The sequence below is a fragment of the Phasianus colchicus genome, chromosome 1, assembly GCF_987193195.1.
Source record: "Phasianus colchicus chromosome 1, bPhaCol1.hap1.1, whole genome shotgun sequence".
NCBI classification, from domain to species: Eukaryota; Metazoa; Chordata; class Aves; order Galliformes; family Phasianidae; genus Phasianus; species Phasianus colchicus.
Window position 1 is genome coordinate 47,923,826 of NC_143436.1, and position 17,771 is coordinate 47,941,596.

At 33.8% G+C, this 17,771-nt stretch overlaps 1 protein-coding gene across 2 annotated transcripts in view; it reads left to right on the plus strand.

Moving 5' to 3' along the window:
- Positions 1–17,771, plus strand: part of SCYL2 (SCY1 like pseudokinase 2) — a 35,643-nt gene that overhangs the window by 11,715 nt on the left and 6,157 nt on the right. For both annotated transcript variants that reach the window (XM_031600393.2, XM_031600394.2), the window contains exons 4-17: positions 2,400–2,544; positions 3,122–3,271; positions 3,875–4,096; positions 4,906–5,022; positions 6,593–6,718; positions 8,131–8,307; positions 10,973–11,095; positions 12,234–12,347; positions 12,802–12,934; positions 14,564–14,682; positions 15,401–15,501; positions 15,991–16,057; positions 16,185–16,274; positions 17,326–17,445. In XM_031600393.2, the coding sequence (XP_031456253.2) occupies positions 2,400–2,544; positions 3,122–3,271; positions 3,875–4,096; positions 4,906–5,022; positions 6,593–6,718; positions 8,131–8,307; positions 10,973–11,095; positions 12,234–12,347; positions 12,802–12,934; positions 14,564–14,682; positions 15,401–15,501; positions 15,991–16,057; positions 16,185–16,274; positions 17,326–17,445 (1,804 nt within the window). The remainder of the gene's footprint in view (positions 1–2,399; positions 2,545–3,121; positions 3,272–3,874; positions 4,097–4,905; positions 5,023–6,592; positions 6,719–8,130; positions 8,308–10,972; positions 11,096–12,233; positions 12,348–12,801; positions 12,935–14,563; positions 14,683–15,400; positions 15,502–15,990; positions 16,058–16,184; positions 16,275–17,325; positions 17,446–17,771) is intronic.

The window sequence follows — 17,771 nt, forward strand, 5'->3', positions numbered from 1 at the left end:
CAAACAATTTAAGCCTTTTGAGTAAAATTGATCTTGCAATTTGGTCAGAGTTCTTGTTCATGAATTTTTAGTAACACTCTGCTTTGGTCTGAATACTGTTCATACTCAATAAACTCTTTGTAGGGGCATCACTATGAGCAAACCTGCCCAGCTGCTTTCTGTGCCAGAAACTGGCATAATAGATTTGTGGGGTCAATGAAAGGAAAACTTGCTTAGACTGTGTATATATCCCTGTATAAGTGTACTGTAAGACTGACAATTTTTTTAGACTAGAAGAAGGTGCTTGCAGAGTGCTTATTTTTTGAAGACATCTGCAGGAGGCTCCTTCTGTTCTTTTTTTGGTGAATCCAAAGTAACATACAGTTGTGCTGAACTGCTTGCACAATTTATTCTTACTTTGTGATGTGGTGCAAAAGAATGCTTTTGGTGTATCTGCACCAACTAGATGTTTCCAGGCCATGCCATTTTGATCCCAGTATGTAGCTAGCTTCTGTTTTATGTAATTGGTGTTCAACATAATTATGTTGATTATGAATATTTTGGTAAATATAAATTTTACATGCATTTATATAGTATATGCAATGTATATTTTTATTTATACTAAACATTTAATGTAACGTATATTTACTTACAGCTTGTTTTGGTTTCCAGAAACAGAAGAGCATGAAAAAGCCAAATTGTAAAACCATTCACAAAGAATGAAGGGTTCCAGATATTTAATTTCATAGGCACTCCATCTGTCGTAGTTTTTCCCAAAGCATATGTGTGTTTGGCCATTACTTTTCTTTATAACTTGTTTTCTTTTCATTTTTTTACTCAGAATGTCATTTTGATATTATTCAGGGAACTGGTAAAGAAGATGCACTGCATGGCAGATAACAGATCCTACAATATTAAATTGCTTTAATGAGATTTGCCCCATCCTTCCATAATTCTGATGTAGTACCTTATTTAATTAACTCCTGAAGTAAAAAAACAAACATCTTTCTATTCCCTCAAAGCAACAGCAATTGGAGTGTTTATGTTGTGAAAATACTGAATAACTGTTTTGTATTTTCTGCCATCAGTGCCTTAACCGTAACTAAATGGAAAAGCTCCACAGTAAAGCTGAAATAAGATTAAAAATGAAGATCTTTGTCTTTCTGTGCTTTGATTCCTCCTGGTGATTAATCAAAAAATGAGGTTTGTAGCGATAGCTGTGTTAACAGAGAAGTGGAGGAGATGTTGTCTACAGAGTGGTGTGAAGGTGGTGAAGCAATTACAGTTCAGTCAGGTTAGGTGAGGCTTACAAATCAGTGAATTTTGATTTTCTTTTTTTCCTTCAGGAAGGCATCAGAAAAAAACTAAAGTCACTCTTAGTCTGGATGACTGATGAGAGTTGCATGTTTCATCAACCTTTTACTTCAAAGAGCCAGTGTGTTAATCCACTGAGATATCTAAAAACTTTGTGATAGATTCATGCAGAAACATTTTGTCTGCTGTGACTGTTTTAAAGGAATAAACAAATGGTTAGGCTTCTGCCTTCTTGCCAATAGCTTTATTACTCACAAAAATATCTTGTGTTATTCAGTCTTGGTTTTCTGTGTTCATGCTGGTACAGTGTATGAACACAACATGTTTGCATGAAAAATATTCAGATATATATGCTACCATCCACACAGTGCTTTCTCCAAGAAATAAAAAACAAGCTATAGCTTCCAGTGTTGTTCAGAACAGGGTGAAGTGTGCGAATATATAAGACAAATTGGTCTTTTTAGACATGAAGTTTGTGAAACCGTGACGTGTGTGTTTTCAGAACTTCAAAATTTAACTTTCTTGAGCACAGTGTTACAACCACTCCATTCTTTGTGCTTCATCTGTGCTTTTTAAATAGTGCTAATGCAGATCTATCGTTCAGGAATAAAGCAGTAGATAAATTAATTAGAGAATCAGGTCATACAACAAGCATAGTTGTGTGCGTCTCTGATTACTGTCTGACTACATTAAACATTGGTTCAGTCAAGGGGCATATCAATTTTAGGCAAAGCTAGCAGCCTGATTTTACAGGGTTTAATGGTAGTAAGAAATATTTGCTTTTCTTGAATCAAAACAGGATAAAGTATAGTTTTCTTAAAACTTTAGTGAAGTGCTGTGTGCACAGTGAATGATATATGTTGATGTTAGAGAGTACAATGACTTAAGCTGATTTCTATACTATAATATTTTTTTCATTTCACATAGGTATATGCTTATATAAAATCCCTTATTTAATGGTTAGAAGCCTGAAATAAAATATGTATTTAGGTTAACACAGAGTCTCTGCTAATGTATAATATGATGCCTTCATGGTTGCTCCTAGCCAATATGTGTTGTATTACATTATTTATAAAAAACGTTTTTTTAATCTATTTTCTCTGTAGAGATTGCTTGGCTTTTTGTACAGAACCAGTGTGTGCAAGTTTAGCTAATGTTCTTGGCAGCTGGGACAACCTACCTTCTCCTGTACCATCCGACATTAAAGAATACAAGCTTTATGATGTGGAGACTAAATATGGTCTGCTTCAGGTGTGACATTTTTATTATTTTCATGTGTTGTTATTATTAATAGTTTTTTTATAAATGCCATGTCTGTGTATAGTAAATCAAATAATTGTGAAGAGAAAGATGATAGTGACCTGAACATTGTAAATATAAGGTGAACACTGGAGGTTCTGTAAGTTGCTGCTATTTTTGGTTACTCTGATATGGAAAATTAAGAAATGAATTAATTTTTTATTCTGTCTGAATGTCAGTTCTACAACTGTCTCTCCTGTATATGAATATCTTCTATGGAGGAACAATAGCTTCCAGATTTTATTTGGTGGAAATTTTGTTCAACATCAAAAAACATTTTTGTTCTCATGCTTTGGTAGTTAATCAGTGTTAGTAATCTCACTTGCTGCTTACCCACATCTGTATTTAATTTCCTTCCTACATAATTTTTAAAACATAGCCCAAAATCAATGATGAAAAATGGCTTCTTAGTTAATATGTTAATATAACCATGACCACAGGAAATAAGGCCATAAATATGACAGAAATTTTTGCAGATGTTGTACAATCCATCTTAGGAAATATTTAACCTGAAATCTTTTATTAACAGGTTTCTGAAGGCTTGTCCTTTTTGCATAGCAGTGTGAAAATGGTCCATGGAAATATTACTCCTGAAAATATAATTTTGAATAAAAGTGGAGCATGGAAAATTACAGGCTTTGATTTTTGTATCCAGTCAACAAATCCATCTGAACAGGAGGTACTACATCCATCTCGTATTTTTATTTATTAGTACATTTTATATTCAGATCTTTGTCTGAAACCAGTTTCTTGAGATTACATTTCAATACATTTATGTAATATTCACATCTGCATTTTGTTGGCAGAAAGTCTGAATATATGGCACAGGTCTGCCTTTGATCATCAGAGAAAAAGCCTGACTTGGCTCAGTAGGCTCAGAATAGGTTAGTGATAGTTTCAGACAAAGGCTGAAAGTGCATGTGATTCTGCTAACCTGCTTGTTCAATGACATGCACAGCTGTGCATTATTTTCTTACATCCATTCAGTGCCTCGTTGCTACCTCCTCAAATTAATTTCTATCATAGTTCATGTTTCTCTCCTTACAGCAGTGCTTTTACATTTCCATTACAGTTCTGAATTCTAATGTCCAGATTTTATTGCATGAACTGATCACGCTGCATTACAGCCATTGATTTTTAACAGTTCTGCTTTACTCCATTTCTGTTTCATGATTTGAAGGGATTAAAACTTTATTTTTTGCTGCTACTCAAAATTCATATTAGTTTTTTTAAAATCCATAATAAGGTTTTTTGTTGTTGTTGTTTTTTGGTTCTCTTATAGCCCAAGTTCCCTTGTAAGGAATGGGATCCAAACTTGCCGTCTTTGTGTCTTCCAAACCCTGAATATCTGGCACCAGAATACATTCTCTCTGTGAGCTGTGAGACAGCAAGTGATATGTACTCTCTAGGAGCTGTTATGTATGCAGTGTTTAATAAAGGGAAACCAATTTTTGAGGTCAACAAACAGGATATTTATAAAAGTTTTAGTAGACAACTTGATCAGGTATCTATTTATGAATATTATCCGTTTATTTTCATATTTGAAAAGTCACTATTTTAATGCAAATTTAAATATTGTAGACACGAGTTAAAAAGTCCTAAGCAAAATATGGAAAATGAAAGTATGTGTAGAGAAATGTATGTACTAACTTTATCAGCTAGTAGAAGATTTGTTTTTCAGCTGATTTCTCTATAATCATGTTGAACGTTGGTCTTATGGGATAAGTGCTTTACCTGTTAGGGCAAATAGTGCCAAACACGAGACAATGAGTGACCAGCATAGTGCTGGTGGAGACTGTGAAGTTGAGAGTTTGATCAATTGAGATTTGATCAATTGGCAGCCATTCAATTATCAGCTATTTCACATTCTTTGGGGACTGTGAGTATTCATAGATGAAGTTAATTGGAACAACTGATGTAACATGGTCGTATGCAAGTTTCTTTTGTTGCAGCTTCTTTGGGTGCCTATTGCCTTAACCAGATGTAATGTATTTTTATGTATCTAAACAAGACCTCAGATAATAACACATATTTCTTTAGAAATACTGATTTTTCTGTTATTCAATAACCTGAACACAATTAGAAGCTGGGAACAGGAGAATGTGACTGGACATGGGTGGGCTGTTGGGAAGTAGAAGGAAAACCATGAGGGGTCAGGAGCAAATGGGTTGTGAAGGGCGAGAAGGGAATGGTATCAAAGGTTTGGTTAAAGAAACCAGTATGAGAAGCAAATTATAGTGCTAGTGTATACTGGAAGTAGTTATATACAGGATTTTCTGATTTCATGCTATATATGCTTAAATTTCTATGCAGCTGAGCCGTTTAAGCTCCAGTACTCTCCAGAATATACCAGAGGAGGTGCGTGAACATGTAAAGCTACTCTTAAATGTAGCTCCAGCAGTCAGACCAGATGCAGATCAAATGACTAAGGTCAGTTCATAGAAAATACGGTAGCTAAAGGAAAAAGGGAAAACAATGTTTAATTTATTGAAATAATAGAGCTTTTTTGAAGTTTGTTTGTTTGTTTCCCGTTAATCTTTTTGGTTGAAATGTTTTTAAAAAGCCATCTAACTATTTTGAAAATGCTGTTAGCTGGTGGCAAGTATTTTTCTTACTCTAACATTTAATATGAAAGAAGTGTGTGCTGAAACAGAATTTAGAGTAATCATTCAATGCAACACTATTTTATTGCTTTCCTGAATTGTAGGATAGAGATATTAGGGCTAAATATATATTGTAACAAATGTGAGTTAAGCAGTTAATTAAGGCCAGCATGGTGCAAGCTAACATGGAGCTTTGCATGGGAAAATTTACCTTGCTGTTTTTAATGACATTAAGTTAACCTGTGTAGAGCTTCACAGTCTTTTAGTTAAGACTTCTCTTTGTACATGATATGGAATACAGAATGTAAGTCTTACACTGCAGACTGGCTTGAATTAGGTGCTGATGGATTTTGTTGTCTTTACTGCCCTACTCCTATCAACTTTTCTTTTTGCCTGACAGCACAACTTTGCTGTATGTTTGTATATGCTTTCATTCTGCACAAATTTTTCAACTGAAAACAGATGTTTAAATAGTCAGAGAGACTGAGCTCTCTCCCTCACCACTGCAAGACCATAAAGTTTGATATGTCCTTCCCTGAGAACTAGTAGAAAGGAGGAGGACTCTTACCCGTGCAGGTTTTCAAAAGCATTACAGCATCTGTAGGTTTGAGATAGACCCTCGTCTATTCTTTTTGTTCAGCTGCCAGCTGAAAGCTGAATATTTGGGATAGATTTTAGATAAAAACAGTCTTTTCCTCATCATGCATTTCTATCAGTCTTTCATTAATGATGAAGCAGCTATGTCACTGGTAATGGTTTATCAAGGCAATAGGATGATCCAGTCATTTTGTTAATGCCGTGTTCATAAGCCTGGTCTGTGTATATACACAAAATTACATTGTTACACAAAACTTAAGAAGGCAGACCCTCTTTTCTGACAACTTGAGCTGCAGCTGAAGTAATGCAAACATGGGAGATCATGTATATCCTATCCATTGTAGGTTTTTACAAGCAGGTATGAACACTGAAGATAAATTTGTATAATCAGACATCCATTGCATATAAATTCTTGTTGAAACATTATAATATTCTGTGGATGGTACTTAGATCCAGAAGGCTTTTAGGTAGGCCTTTGTAATATTAAATAGCATACTTACTCCTAGAGAACTTTTAGTTGGTGTTTTTACTTCTTGTTTTTTTTTTTTCTTTTTGTAAATAAAAAAAAAAATTCTTATACAATAAGTTAATTTAGATACTTATTTAAAATACTAGAAAAATTGTCTTAATGATCAACCTTTGTCTGTGAATATTATACTACTCAGTGTGTAAATATTTACTTTTCTAACTGTTGGTTGCAGACACTTCATTGTAGAAGTTTATTATAGTACATTGAGAAGGTAAGCATACAATTATGTGAGTGTAAGTAAGCTTTCTAATAGCATTGGTCTTATTTTTAGATACCATTCTTTGATGATGTAGGGGCAATGACTCTTCAGTATTTTGATTCATTATTTCAAAGGGATAACCTTCAGAAATCACAATTTTTTAAAGGACTACCAAAGGTTCTGCCAAAGCTGCCTAAGGTATGTAAGTATGACTTCTTGAAATCATTTAAAAACGCATACAATTCTATTAACATTCTTAATGTTAGAATTCTGAACTTTATGTAGCATTGTACCTAGCACAGTAAACTGCCACAATATGTCAGAACAGAGTAGCAGGAAAGAATGGAAGGTTGGAAAACAATATGTAGATTTTCTTCAGCTGTTAATAAATCAGGAAACATGAAATGGTAAAATGTGCTATTAGATCATCTATTAAATCATTGTTTATATATCCTCTGTGTAGTTCATCTCACTTTAAAAGGGAATTATCTACTCTGCACTTACAAGGCTTTCCCTTTTTTTCCAGACTCTATCATTAGCTCTTTGAAATCATCTTGCCCTATTTTCTCCCAGTTTGTTTATAGGATTGTTTCAGCTTCTTTATAGCAAGGTAGTACTTTAATATTGAAAGATGCAAAGTATCCTTTCTTCAGAAGGGTAGATGCTTTCTTGTGCTAACAGGACCCAGAAACCTCTGAAGCTAACGTCTGTCATTATACATTTCTCCTATGTAGTGCTAGACACTGTGTCTAGACTGACTTTTTCTTCTTGTGGTATTCTCATTCTTGTATAAGACATAGTGTGTATGTGATGTAGAAGTAGTATTAGATTAATGCATGGTAGAATAGATGAGCTTTTCAACTATTGCATCAAACTTCTTTCTTTTTAGTTGAATTTTGAACTACACAGTATAAAATTCAGATTTAACATTGTCATCTTTTTACTGAGTAACTATTTTCTTTGATCAGAAATTCTTGATACTTAGAATTTGGGCATAGATGGGTTGTATTTCAGCTAACTTCAGACAGTCACAAATTGCTTTTAGGGCATTCACTTTTTTCTGTCTGTAAAATGTTATTATGGAGGTGGACTGTGCCCTTGCTCTTAAATGACTTTTAAAGCATTTAAGCTTGCCTGTCTCTACCCTAGGCATCCACAGTGTAATTTTCTGTGTTTTGTCAGCTGAATCCCACTTAGAGAATGTACTTGGAGTTTTCAGGGATGTATATATTAGGTTTATGGGTTTGTTCAGTGGGTTGTGAGGTAGTGAAAGGCTGAGGTCTTGGGTAATAAAACTTTTTAATTTTTTCCTGAAGGAAAGGTGTAGAATGAAGTTTTCCTAATTCATATAAGTGACTTAAAGTCCTTTTTTTCTGTACAGTTAATAAGTTTTTACTCACCTTCATAGCTGGTATAGTCTCAAACTGTGTCTTGAGTGCAATCAGAGACAAGAAAAATAGAACAGTGCAAATTAGCTTAAACACATGGTGAAAGTAAGTTCAAAATTGAAAGTTTTATCTTTTTTGTTAATATCAGATTAATGCAAAAGCTGTTGAGCAGGCACAGTAGCAGTGTATGTAATGTAATGCATGCTTGTTTTTCTCTCTCAGCGTGTTATAATTCAGCGAATTTTGCCTTGCTTGACCTCTGAGTTTGTGAATCCTGATATGGTACCCTTTGTCTTGCCTAACGTTCTACTAATTGCTGAGGAATGCACCAAAGAAGAATACATCAGGCTCATTCTGCCTGATCTTGGTCCTGTTTTTAAGCAACAAGAGCCAATCCAGGTATGTTAAAGTTGTTCAGATTACAGTTATTCTCTTCAGTGCTTCGTCCCTGAAAAATGACTATTTGTTCTAGTTCCCTTTTCCAGCTTCATGTGGCTTGTCCAGCTTGCTCTGTAGCTGTCCAAGTAGTCAACTTCAATTCGTACAAAACAGATTTTTCCAGGAAGTTCACCAAGTCTTTACTCCTGCTATTTACTTGGGTTTTCTGAGGTTATATTATATTTATAGATGAGATTTAGAATATCAAAAAGAAAACAGTTTTTACTCAGCTCTCATCTTTGGTTAGTTGTTGAAAGTGTATTTTAAAATCTTTTTATCATGATTGTAGCAGATCGAAGCAGAGTTGTATGGTAAAGTATTTACACATATTCTACTGATAACCTATGATTTTTTTCTTATGTCTGGATTGGTAACACTGGGATCTTGGGGAGGAAAAGTCATAAATTTGACACTCTCTTTAATGTGCTGCTTACTGATGATAATAAAATAGTGTTTATTTGAGGAATGTACACAAGTTTGAAGTGTTTCATTTTATTTGACAAATGTTACCATGTTAGATAAAATATGTTTTGTCATTGTTTACTTGCACAGAAGTAGCAAAGGAGCACAAGATTTGCATCCTTTTTGTCAACATAGTGTGTGATTATTTTTGAGAATTCTGTCACTGAGTTAGGCATCGTGCATTAGGAAAGAAAATGTAGCTATGCATTCCTTCTAGCACACCTCATTTTAATGCTTACTGCAGCTGTTTGTCTGCATAGCACTTCAGGGTCAAGGTAAATGTAGGAATGAGCAAGTAGGTGTTTAACCTCTGAATTTCAAAGAACCAGAGGAGAAAACTCCCATTATACTGGAGATTAGGGAAAGAGGACAACTGTATTACCTCAAAATAGCTCATAAAGTTGGAACTTCTTAGTATTCTTTTCCTTTGGTACATTGCAGGTTTATGTCATCTTAATTTTTGTCTTGAAAAAGTTAAGTGTCTGATTCACAGCCAGTAAACATCTTGTTTCTGCCATTTGATCATAAAAGACGCTCAGCTTTTCTGCCTATAACATCAGATTTGTAGACAATCCTTCCTGCAAAAACTTTATATTTAGGTTTTATCTTAAACATAATGAGTTTTCTATTTAAAGCTTATACATATTTATTTATAAGAGATATTATTATATTTAGAGCTATTTTATTTCTTAGGAAGTAAGAGGAAACAAATATAAACTTGTAACATTTCTTAGCTTATTATATGCTGTATACTCTTATGTTGATATTTTAAGTAGGAGGTGGCTTGTTCTGATCTTATTTCTGTGGACTTTTCAGTATGGAAGGTTCATCTAACTGGACTTGTTTTCAAATATACTATGTTTCAAAATATACTAGGAATTCAAGGGAAAAAGTAAAAGGTGCTAGAAGACTTAATTCCAGGTCTGACTGGCAACATCATGTCTTTGTGCAGGGCACAAACTTTCAGTTCCTATGTGTTTGTAACTCAAAGAGAGGATGTCAGTGTTTTTTCTACACATTCTCTTAAGATGTTTTGGATGTGTATAAGGCACGTTGCTTGGCTTCTGTGAGACACCTGAGTTAGGAAGCAAATGCGTATGGGAAGGCTACTGTATTTCAGAAAGAAGAAATTATTATTCAGTGTTAAAATCATTTCGTATGGGGGAATTTATAACCTTGAAATGGAATAATTAGTTAAACTGTTCATATGACAATCTTGAAGTTACAATGGGGTACCTGGAGTGCTATCCTATCCTTAGCAGAAAGAAAATGAAAGGAGAAAACTTGTATTTTACATTTCTCCATTCTGATGCCTCTATTTATCTGACCCACACCAATGCAGATTGCTACATATTTTAATACTTGAACATTGAAATCACTTTCTTCAGTGAAATACTTGGCTTTTTATGAATGTGACACCATTTATCACAGTTTTTCCACCTAGTCCAACCTGTTTTCTAAAAAGAGGTTGGATATTGATGGAGGGTCAGTTCCTGTAAACTTGTCTTACCTAATCTAACCAAGATGAATCTCACTTTGCAAATGTGCCATTGGAGTGTTACTTTTTAGCTAAAGTGCTGTGAGTTTGTGGTGTTATTTTGTTTGGTGCTTGAGATTTTTTTCTTTTTATGATAGACATTTCCAATATGAAATATAATAAAGCTATTTTATGTCCATATAGTAGCTGTAATACTCATGTCATCAGGTCCCAGTTTTGATTTTAGATTCAGGTGGAATGCAGCTTTTATAGGTGGAGTTTTGATCAAATGCTTTGATCAGAACTTAGGGTTTTTGGGGGGGGCTTACCTGTTTAACTAGTGATGTCTCTAAAGAATGTATATGGTTGATTTTATTTAAAAAGACCAAAAAGTTGTAAATAGAAACAAGAATGCCCTTCTCAGCTGTTATGATTTCTAATTTCAGAAGTATTAATCTAGAAGACATATTTTGTTTGATCTGTATTCGCTGTTTTAAAAATGCAATAATATGTCAAAGTATTTTTTGTTTTCCATGCCTTCAGGCAAGCAACATGGTAAGTGATCTATTTACTGAGTTACAAGAAAACTTATGAAGTTTTAATGTTATGGTGCAATGCACTTTTAACTCCAGAAAGATGTACTCACAACTTAACTTTTTAACTTCCTAACTGTCCTTCTTTTAATAGATTTTACTGATCTTCCTGCAAAAGATGGACTTACTTCTAACCAAAACTCCACCAGACGAAATAAAGAACAGTGTTCTACCAATGGTTTATAGAGCCCTGGAAGCACCTTCAATTCAGATCCAGGTATAGTAATTGCAGCCTTTATTTAACATTGCTTAACAGGTTTTTCCTCTTTCCAACCCCCCTGCCACATGCAGGGCCACCAACCTCCCCATTTAATATTAGACCAGGGCCCCATCCAATCTGTCATTGAACATCTCCAGGGATGGGGCATCCACAACCTCTCTGGACAGCCTGTTCCAGCACCAGTTAGTGATACCAGTGACTACCAGTTAGTGATAGGTGGCTTGTTCCGGGATTCCACTGGCAAGAACGTATGTACTGATAGTTACCTTGGAAGATAGAATATGCTGTAAGATCATGCTAGTACAATTTCTGGTGACATTTCTATATATCCTTATTTTAATTTTTCTCTTTGTGCTTTTTATATATTTCTAACTCTGTTGTTTTTGTTTTGATTTTTGTAAATTTTCCACTGGAATTAGCTTTCTCTAGGAGTGGAATCAAGTTCTATTGGAATTAATGCCCATTTAGACATTCACAAGTGGGAGGAGGGAGATAAACATAATATTAATTAAAGAAGAATTTGGATAACATATGTGGCTTGAGATTTCTCTGCAGTAGTAATTTGGTTATTCAGATATTTGCTTGCAATCTATATAGTCTATATATAGTTATATAATCTATATAGAGTGATATAGGAAATATCACTCTTACATCTTCAGATTGGGCTGAAATTGAGTAAATTTTTTTTTTTCTGTTTGTTAAATATGCTCTTTTATCTTTCAGTGTATCATTTTACTGGTGCATAATGTTATTCATAGTGCTTACTCAAATTTGCTTGACTTCTGTAGAAAAATAATGCGCTTCGATGATTGTCTTGTAATAAAACTTATATACACACACACAAAGGCTTTGTGAAAATACAAGATATTCTTGTTATCCAAGCATCTTATTACAAATGTATGATTATGCTTTCGAATACGTTTTCCAAATTCTGTCTTCATAACATTATGTTTTATTGTTTTAGGTATTTTTAAATGAGTCTACCTACTTGAACATTTCATTAAATTGAAAGCTTACGGGGACATTTCAAGCTAATTTCAATCTTGAGTAATATTAGTATACTAATTTTATAATAGGAAGTCATATTTAAACTTATGTAGAACATTAAACTAATGTGGAATATTTTTTTTTACAGGAGCTTTGCCTAAACATAATTCCCACATTTGCCAATTTAATAGATTACCCGTCAATGAAAAATTCATTAATTCCAAGAATTAAAACTGCATGTTTGCAGACTTCTTCTCTTGCTGTAAGTATTCTGAAATCTTGTCTTTTTCTTGGTCTTCAGAAAATGTTGTTGCCTTTTGTTGTTTTGGCTTTTTGGCTGTTGTGTTTTCAAAGGAAACACAAACAGCATGCCCAGATTTTTTTTTAATTTTCTTCTTTTTTTGAAATTCAAAACACAGTTTACTTCTAAACTTAGGAATTTTTAAAATAGTGTTAACAACATTAAGTTATTAATATAGCGATTTCTAATGTGTGTTTCTGAGTACTATATGCTAGTAATGCCTGTTTTGCAGAAAAGCCAAGATTTTGTGTGCGGTGTACAGCTGTATATTTTCTTTTCCTGACACAAAAGTTTGTTTCAAACTATACTGAATTTTCAGACATGATGGCTGTAGTTTCAGAAACACTTCCCTACTTATGAATTTTGTAGCTTCTAAGATAAAAGCAAGGTTAAGATTTTGTTTAATTCTTCCTAGGTCCGGGTAAACTCACTAGTCTGCTTAGGCAAGATTTTGGAGTACTTAGATAAATGGTTCGTTCTTGATGATATTCTACCTTTTCTACAACAAATTCCATCCAAGGAACCTGCAGTACTAATGGGAATTCTAGGTAATTAATACTTTAAACTTTCCTCTCTTACGCTTTTGATTTTGTAAATCTCAGAGAGTTTGTTTAAACATTAATAATATTTCCATAGCATATTGCTGTTATGTCTAGTAAAATCTAATTGTCTCTGCTTCATAAGTATGTCACTGTTCATTTACTTTACGTATATATTGCTGGTACTTCTGATCTCTAGTACATATATTTGTAGTCTTCAAAGCCCAGTGCACGTCAGTGTACTCTGCTGTCCTTGGGCTGTGGCAGTTTCATGGATTATGTGGCCCATACGGCATCAGAGGCTCCTTTCCCCAGAAGAGTATGCAGTCTGTTCCCTTTCAAATGCTGAGCATTTGACTGAAGCTTTTAGGTGTTATTACTGCCTGCTCTTGCAGGTCAGATGCTGTAAATCATTGCTGTGCAAATCTATTGCTCTTTACTGCAGGTTTTGTCAGACTCATTTTGTTGACGTTTAAGCAAACATTGCTGCCTTTGCACTAAAATGGAGTGTAGTCTGGGGGTGAGGTTTCACAAAACAGCTAAGAAAATCTAATGGCTCGTTACTTTTGGAGGGGGAGGCCTCCAGTGCTGAGCTAAGCTTTCCTAGTACCACTCTGGTGTGTGGCCAATAGGATGCACACTTTTAATAGCTTGAGTATTAAAGGAGACCAGCTGATCAATGACCAAGAAAGAGGTGTGACTGAGCGGCCAAGTGTGGAGGACAGTGACCATTTCACTTAGTGGCAGCAAAGAGATAGACAAATGACCATTTATAATAGTTGAACTGTCTGAACAATAATCCTCATTAAGCTGTGACATCACAGTAACAAATGTGATGGGAGAACTATTTTTATTTGCTTGAAGTCAGCAAAAGAACATTTATCTGTAATAATTTAGAGATATTCTCTCTCCCTTAATTTTCTAATTTCTAACTCTTACATTTATTGTCTGTGAATAAGAGGCAGTGTATCTTTTACTTTAGTTGTATTATTCCTGAACTCTAGTTGAGTACAGCTGTTGGAAATGAAGGGCTGAAAGCAATTTAAGATTCGAGGGTTCCTCTTTTTCTTGGAATCACACTTTCCATCTTGTGCATGATACCTTCTTCGGCCATCTGACTGCTCTGTTCTAATTCTAACCATGGATAGTGAGGAAAGCTTCTTCCTTTATTGTGCCAGTATGTTCAGTGTTTGCCACTAGATGTGAACTGTTTAAACAGAGGAATCTTCCTGCCAGAAACTCTATAGAACTGATATGCTTGATGCTATATCACCTGTGCATGTCACTATTCTCTCTTTTTTTTTTTTTTAAGTGATTTTTAGAATAGAGAAAATATGTCTCATGATTTCTGATCCTATGTATAACACAGCCCCAAACCTTTAGGTAGAAGTCTTTGTAAAAAGCATCCAGGGTATAAGTTATGATAGCATGACAATTACTCCTACTCACTTAAAGTGCCAGGTGAGAACATGGGCTTAGTTAATGCAGATTGGTTTCTTGGTTGCAATTTGTCAGTTTGTGGTAACTTAGAACCAATGTATATTCAGGTGCTTTATACATGTAGAGAGTACCACTTGGAATTTTTTTCACATTATTTACAAAATTTAACAGGTTTTCTATTTTTATATTGTATGGCAGGTATTTACAAATGTACATTTACTCATAAGAAGCTGGGAATTACCAAAGAACAACTTGCAGGAAGAGTATTACCCCATCTAATTCCTCTTAGTATTGAGAATAATCTTAATCTCAATCAGGTAGGAACAGAAATATTTTGCATGCTGTTACTTGATAAATTGTCAGAGAATAGTTTTAAACTGTTATCACTGTAAAACTCATACATTGCTATAGGTCTCTTTACTGTAAAAAAAAAAAAAAGAAGAAAAAAAAAAAAAGAAAACCTCTTTCAGTACTACTCTTTGCATGTCTAAGGGTTGTTGTTTTGCAGTCAATTTTACTAATCTAGTGTAAAGTTTCAAAGTGAATACTGTCACCTTCCAAATAGCCTGGAAAAGAAGTGAACAACTAGCATAATTACAATTGAAATTAAAAGCTAAAATACAATCTTAGTATTTCTTTCCTTAGTTTTGCTTGTGAATGTTGTAGATAATGTAAAAATGTAGTAGTGCTGTACGAAATAATTAGGAAATAAGATACCTAATAGGATTTTTTTGGAGAATTAATCCGGTAATATTCATCTGTTTGTGGTTTTGGTTGTTTTTTTGTCTGAGTTGTCTCACTTCTGTTGTGATGTTGTCCTTTTTTTAGCGATACATTATTTTCACTGTTTCAATATACACTCTGCTTGTAGCCAAGTACCTAACACAAGATAGTGAAGCCAGATTATAAATAATTTAAAAGCCTGTAGCTTATCTCACACTGGATATTGTAAGTTTCGTGAGAGACTACCTTTTAGGTTATATGTCTGAATTCTGTCACTGCAAAATCCAAACTGCTTGTACATTTCTTTTACAGTTCAATTCTTTTATTTGTGTTATAAAAGATATGCTCAATAGATTGGAGGCAGAGCATAAAACAAAACTTGAACAACTTCATGTCATGCAAGAGCAACAGAAGTAAGTGTTTGTGGGTGTGTTTGAGATGGACTAAGTGAGCAAAGATAAAATTCGGGGTTTTTCTTTGTTTGTTTAGGAAAATTTGAGATAACTTTTAGCCATAGCAATAAAAATGTACATAATTCTCAGATCAGTGGTAGAGAATTACCTCATATAAGTGCAATTGTCAACACCTATTTATTAGTCATGGAATGAAAGTATTTTATAGTGTAAAATTCTTTCCTTTACAGTGTTCACTCACAATTTATTGTTTTATTAATTAAATATAAAAGTCTATACTGAGTTCCACCAGTACAGTTATACCTTACGTCTGTACACCAAGAGTAGTTTCTTTTCTGTAGTTGTTGAGAACACAAACAATATGCATTCTGAATATGACAGTGCTCTCATAGCATTTTGTTTATTTTTAAATCTGTGCTGCTAAATTAATGTTGTGGATGTAACTGTAAAGTTTCCTTTTTTAAAATATTTGTACTCTGCACCATATAGATCTTTGGATATAGCTAATCAAATGAGCGTGTCTGAAGAGGCAAGATCTAGTAGTACAAATAATCAGGTAAGAGTCAGTATTTTATTGTGTTTCTTAAACTTAGAAATTTGAAATTTAATATCATATAGTATTTACATTACCTAAAGTTATAGTTATTCAAATAACTTAGTGTTGATTCTTTGATTTTAAACAGATTGATAAGGTATTCAATAATACTGGAACTGATCTTCTAACTAGTGGACCTGATAGTAAAGAAAATGAGTTGTCATCAGTACAGAAAAAGGTATGCTTTTCTTTGTTCTGGAATTCTTACATCTTTTTGTCTAACATAAGTTTGGTATGGCTACATGAAAAGAATATGTATACATATTTACTGTATTTAAAGCTTTACAAGAAAAACTGTTTCTGTACAGCACTATGTAACCCAGTCACATGTGAAGATCCACTGAAAAATGTTCAAATAGCATCTTTGAATTTCTGTGAAAGTCTTTTCTTGAAAATAGCTCTTCTCTGAACAAAGAAGTCAGTGATGAGGATAATATGTTTTTTGGTCATTCCTCTTTAATTACAGATATGAATGAAATTGAAGCTGTAACAGTGGATTTAGTTTGCCAAATCAAATTGGTCAGGCAACTTTATTATAAAATCACAAATGGAGGTTGAGATCAAAAACAGAATTTCATAAGGTAGCTGACAATAACAGCTAGTCTGAAAATTCAAAGTTAAACGAAAACAGCCAATATGAAGATAAGTGCAAGAAACAAAGAATAAGCATGTCATGATGCAGCCTGTGATTATAGTTAGTATTCAGTAATAAAATTATTTTCATTGGCTAACAGCTATGAAAATAATTTTATTCTGCCCCAGATTTATAGGTAGTTTATCACTTCTGTTTCTGAATCATTTCTGTCATCTGAATTCTCTTCCTAATTTTAGTCTAAGGGGCAATGATTTTATGATTTTATCATTTGTTAAAGAAAGTAGAAGTAGAATCCTGAAAGATCTAAACAATCTTAAAATAAACAACACTGTCAGTTGAAATTCTGTATCAAGTGCCAGTGGGTAATCATACGAAAACAAAAACTGAGAGGAGTTCTTCTCACGCCCGATATTTAGAAGTCAAAGCTGAAATGACTTTCTTGAAAAACTACTTTATTTGAGATCTGCTCAGAATTTCTTGTCATGCTGCTTTCACTATTATTTTTATTTGCTTTAAATACTTTTTATCAGTATGTGCTTATCCACTTTTTGCTCTGAAATGCGATTTATAAAAAAAAAAAAATCAAAAACAGTAAGTAGTTACACTGTTGAACTTAGTACTTTCTCTTTTAAAGGTATCACTTACACTTGAAGAAAAGCAAAAGTTAGCTAAAGAACAGGAACAGGCACAGAAACTGAAAAGCCAACAGCCTCTTAAGCCACTAGCAACTTCAGTAACACCTCCAGTGAAGCAGGTGAGCTACAGTTCCAGTAGAAACAATATAATACTTTGCTGTGATGGGTTTTTTCCACCTGCTGTATGCTTTTAGCAGTTTTTTTTCTGCTATCACTCATCTTTGTTTTCACCTGCAGTACAGTGCTACAGTTGTGAAAAACGAAATTGCAATTTGTCTTGTATTTGTATCATTAGCAATATTTCCCACTTTTTAAAGTGCAGTAGTTTCCAAAGACACCATTTTTACTGGATGGCCATTGTGTTAGATATGAGAAAAGCAGATAGAAAAAGAAGACTTTGCTCAAAACAGTTTACCTAAATAATATAGAGGGTGTGGAGTTGAGA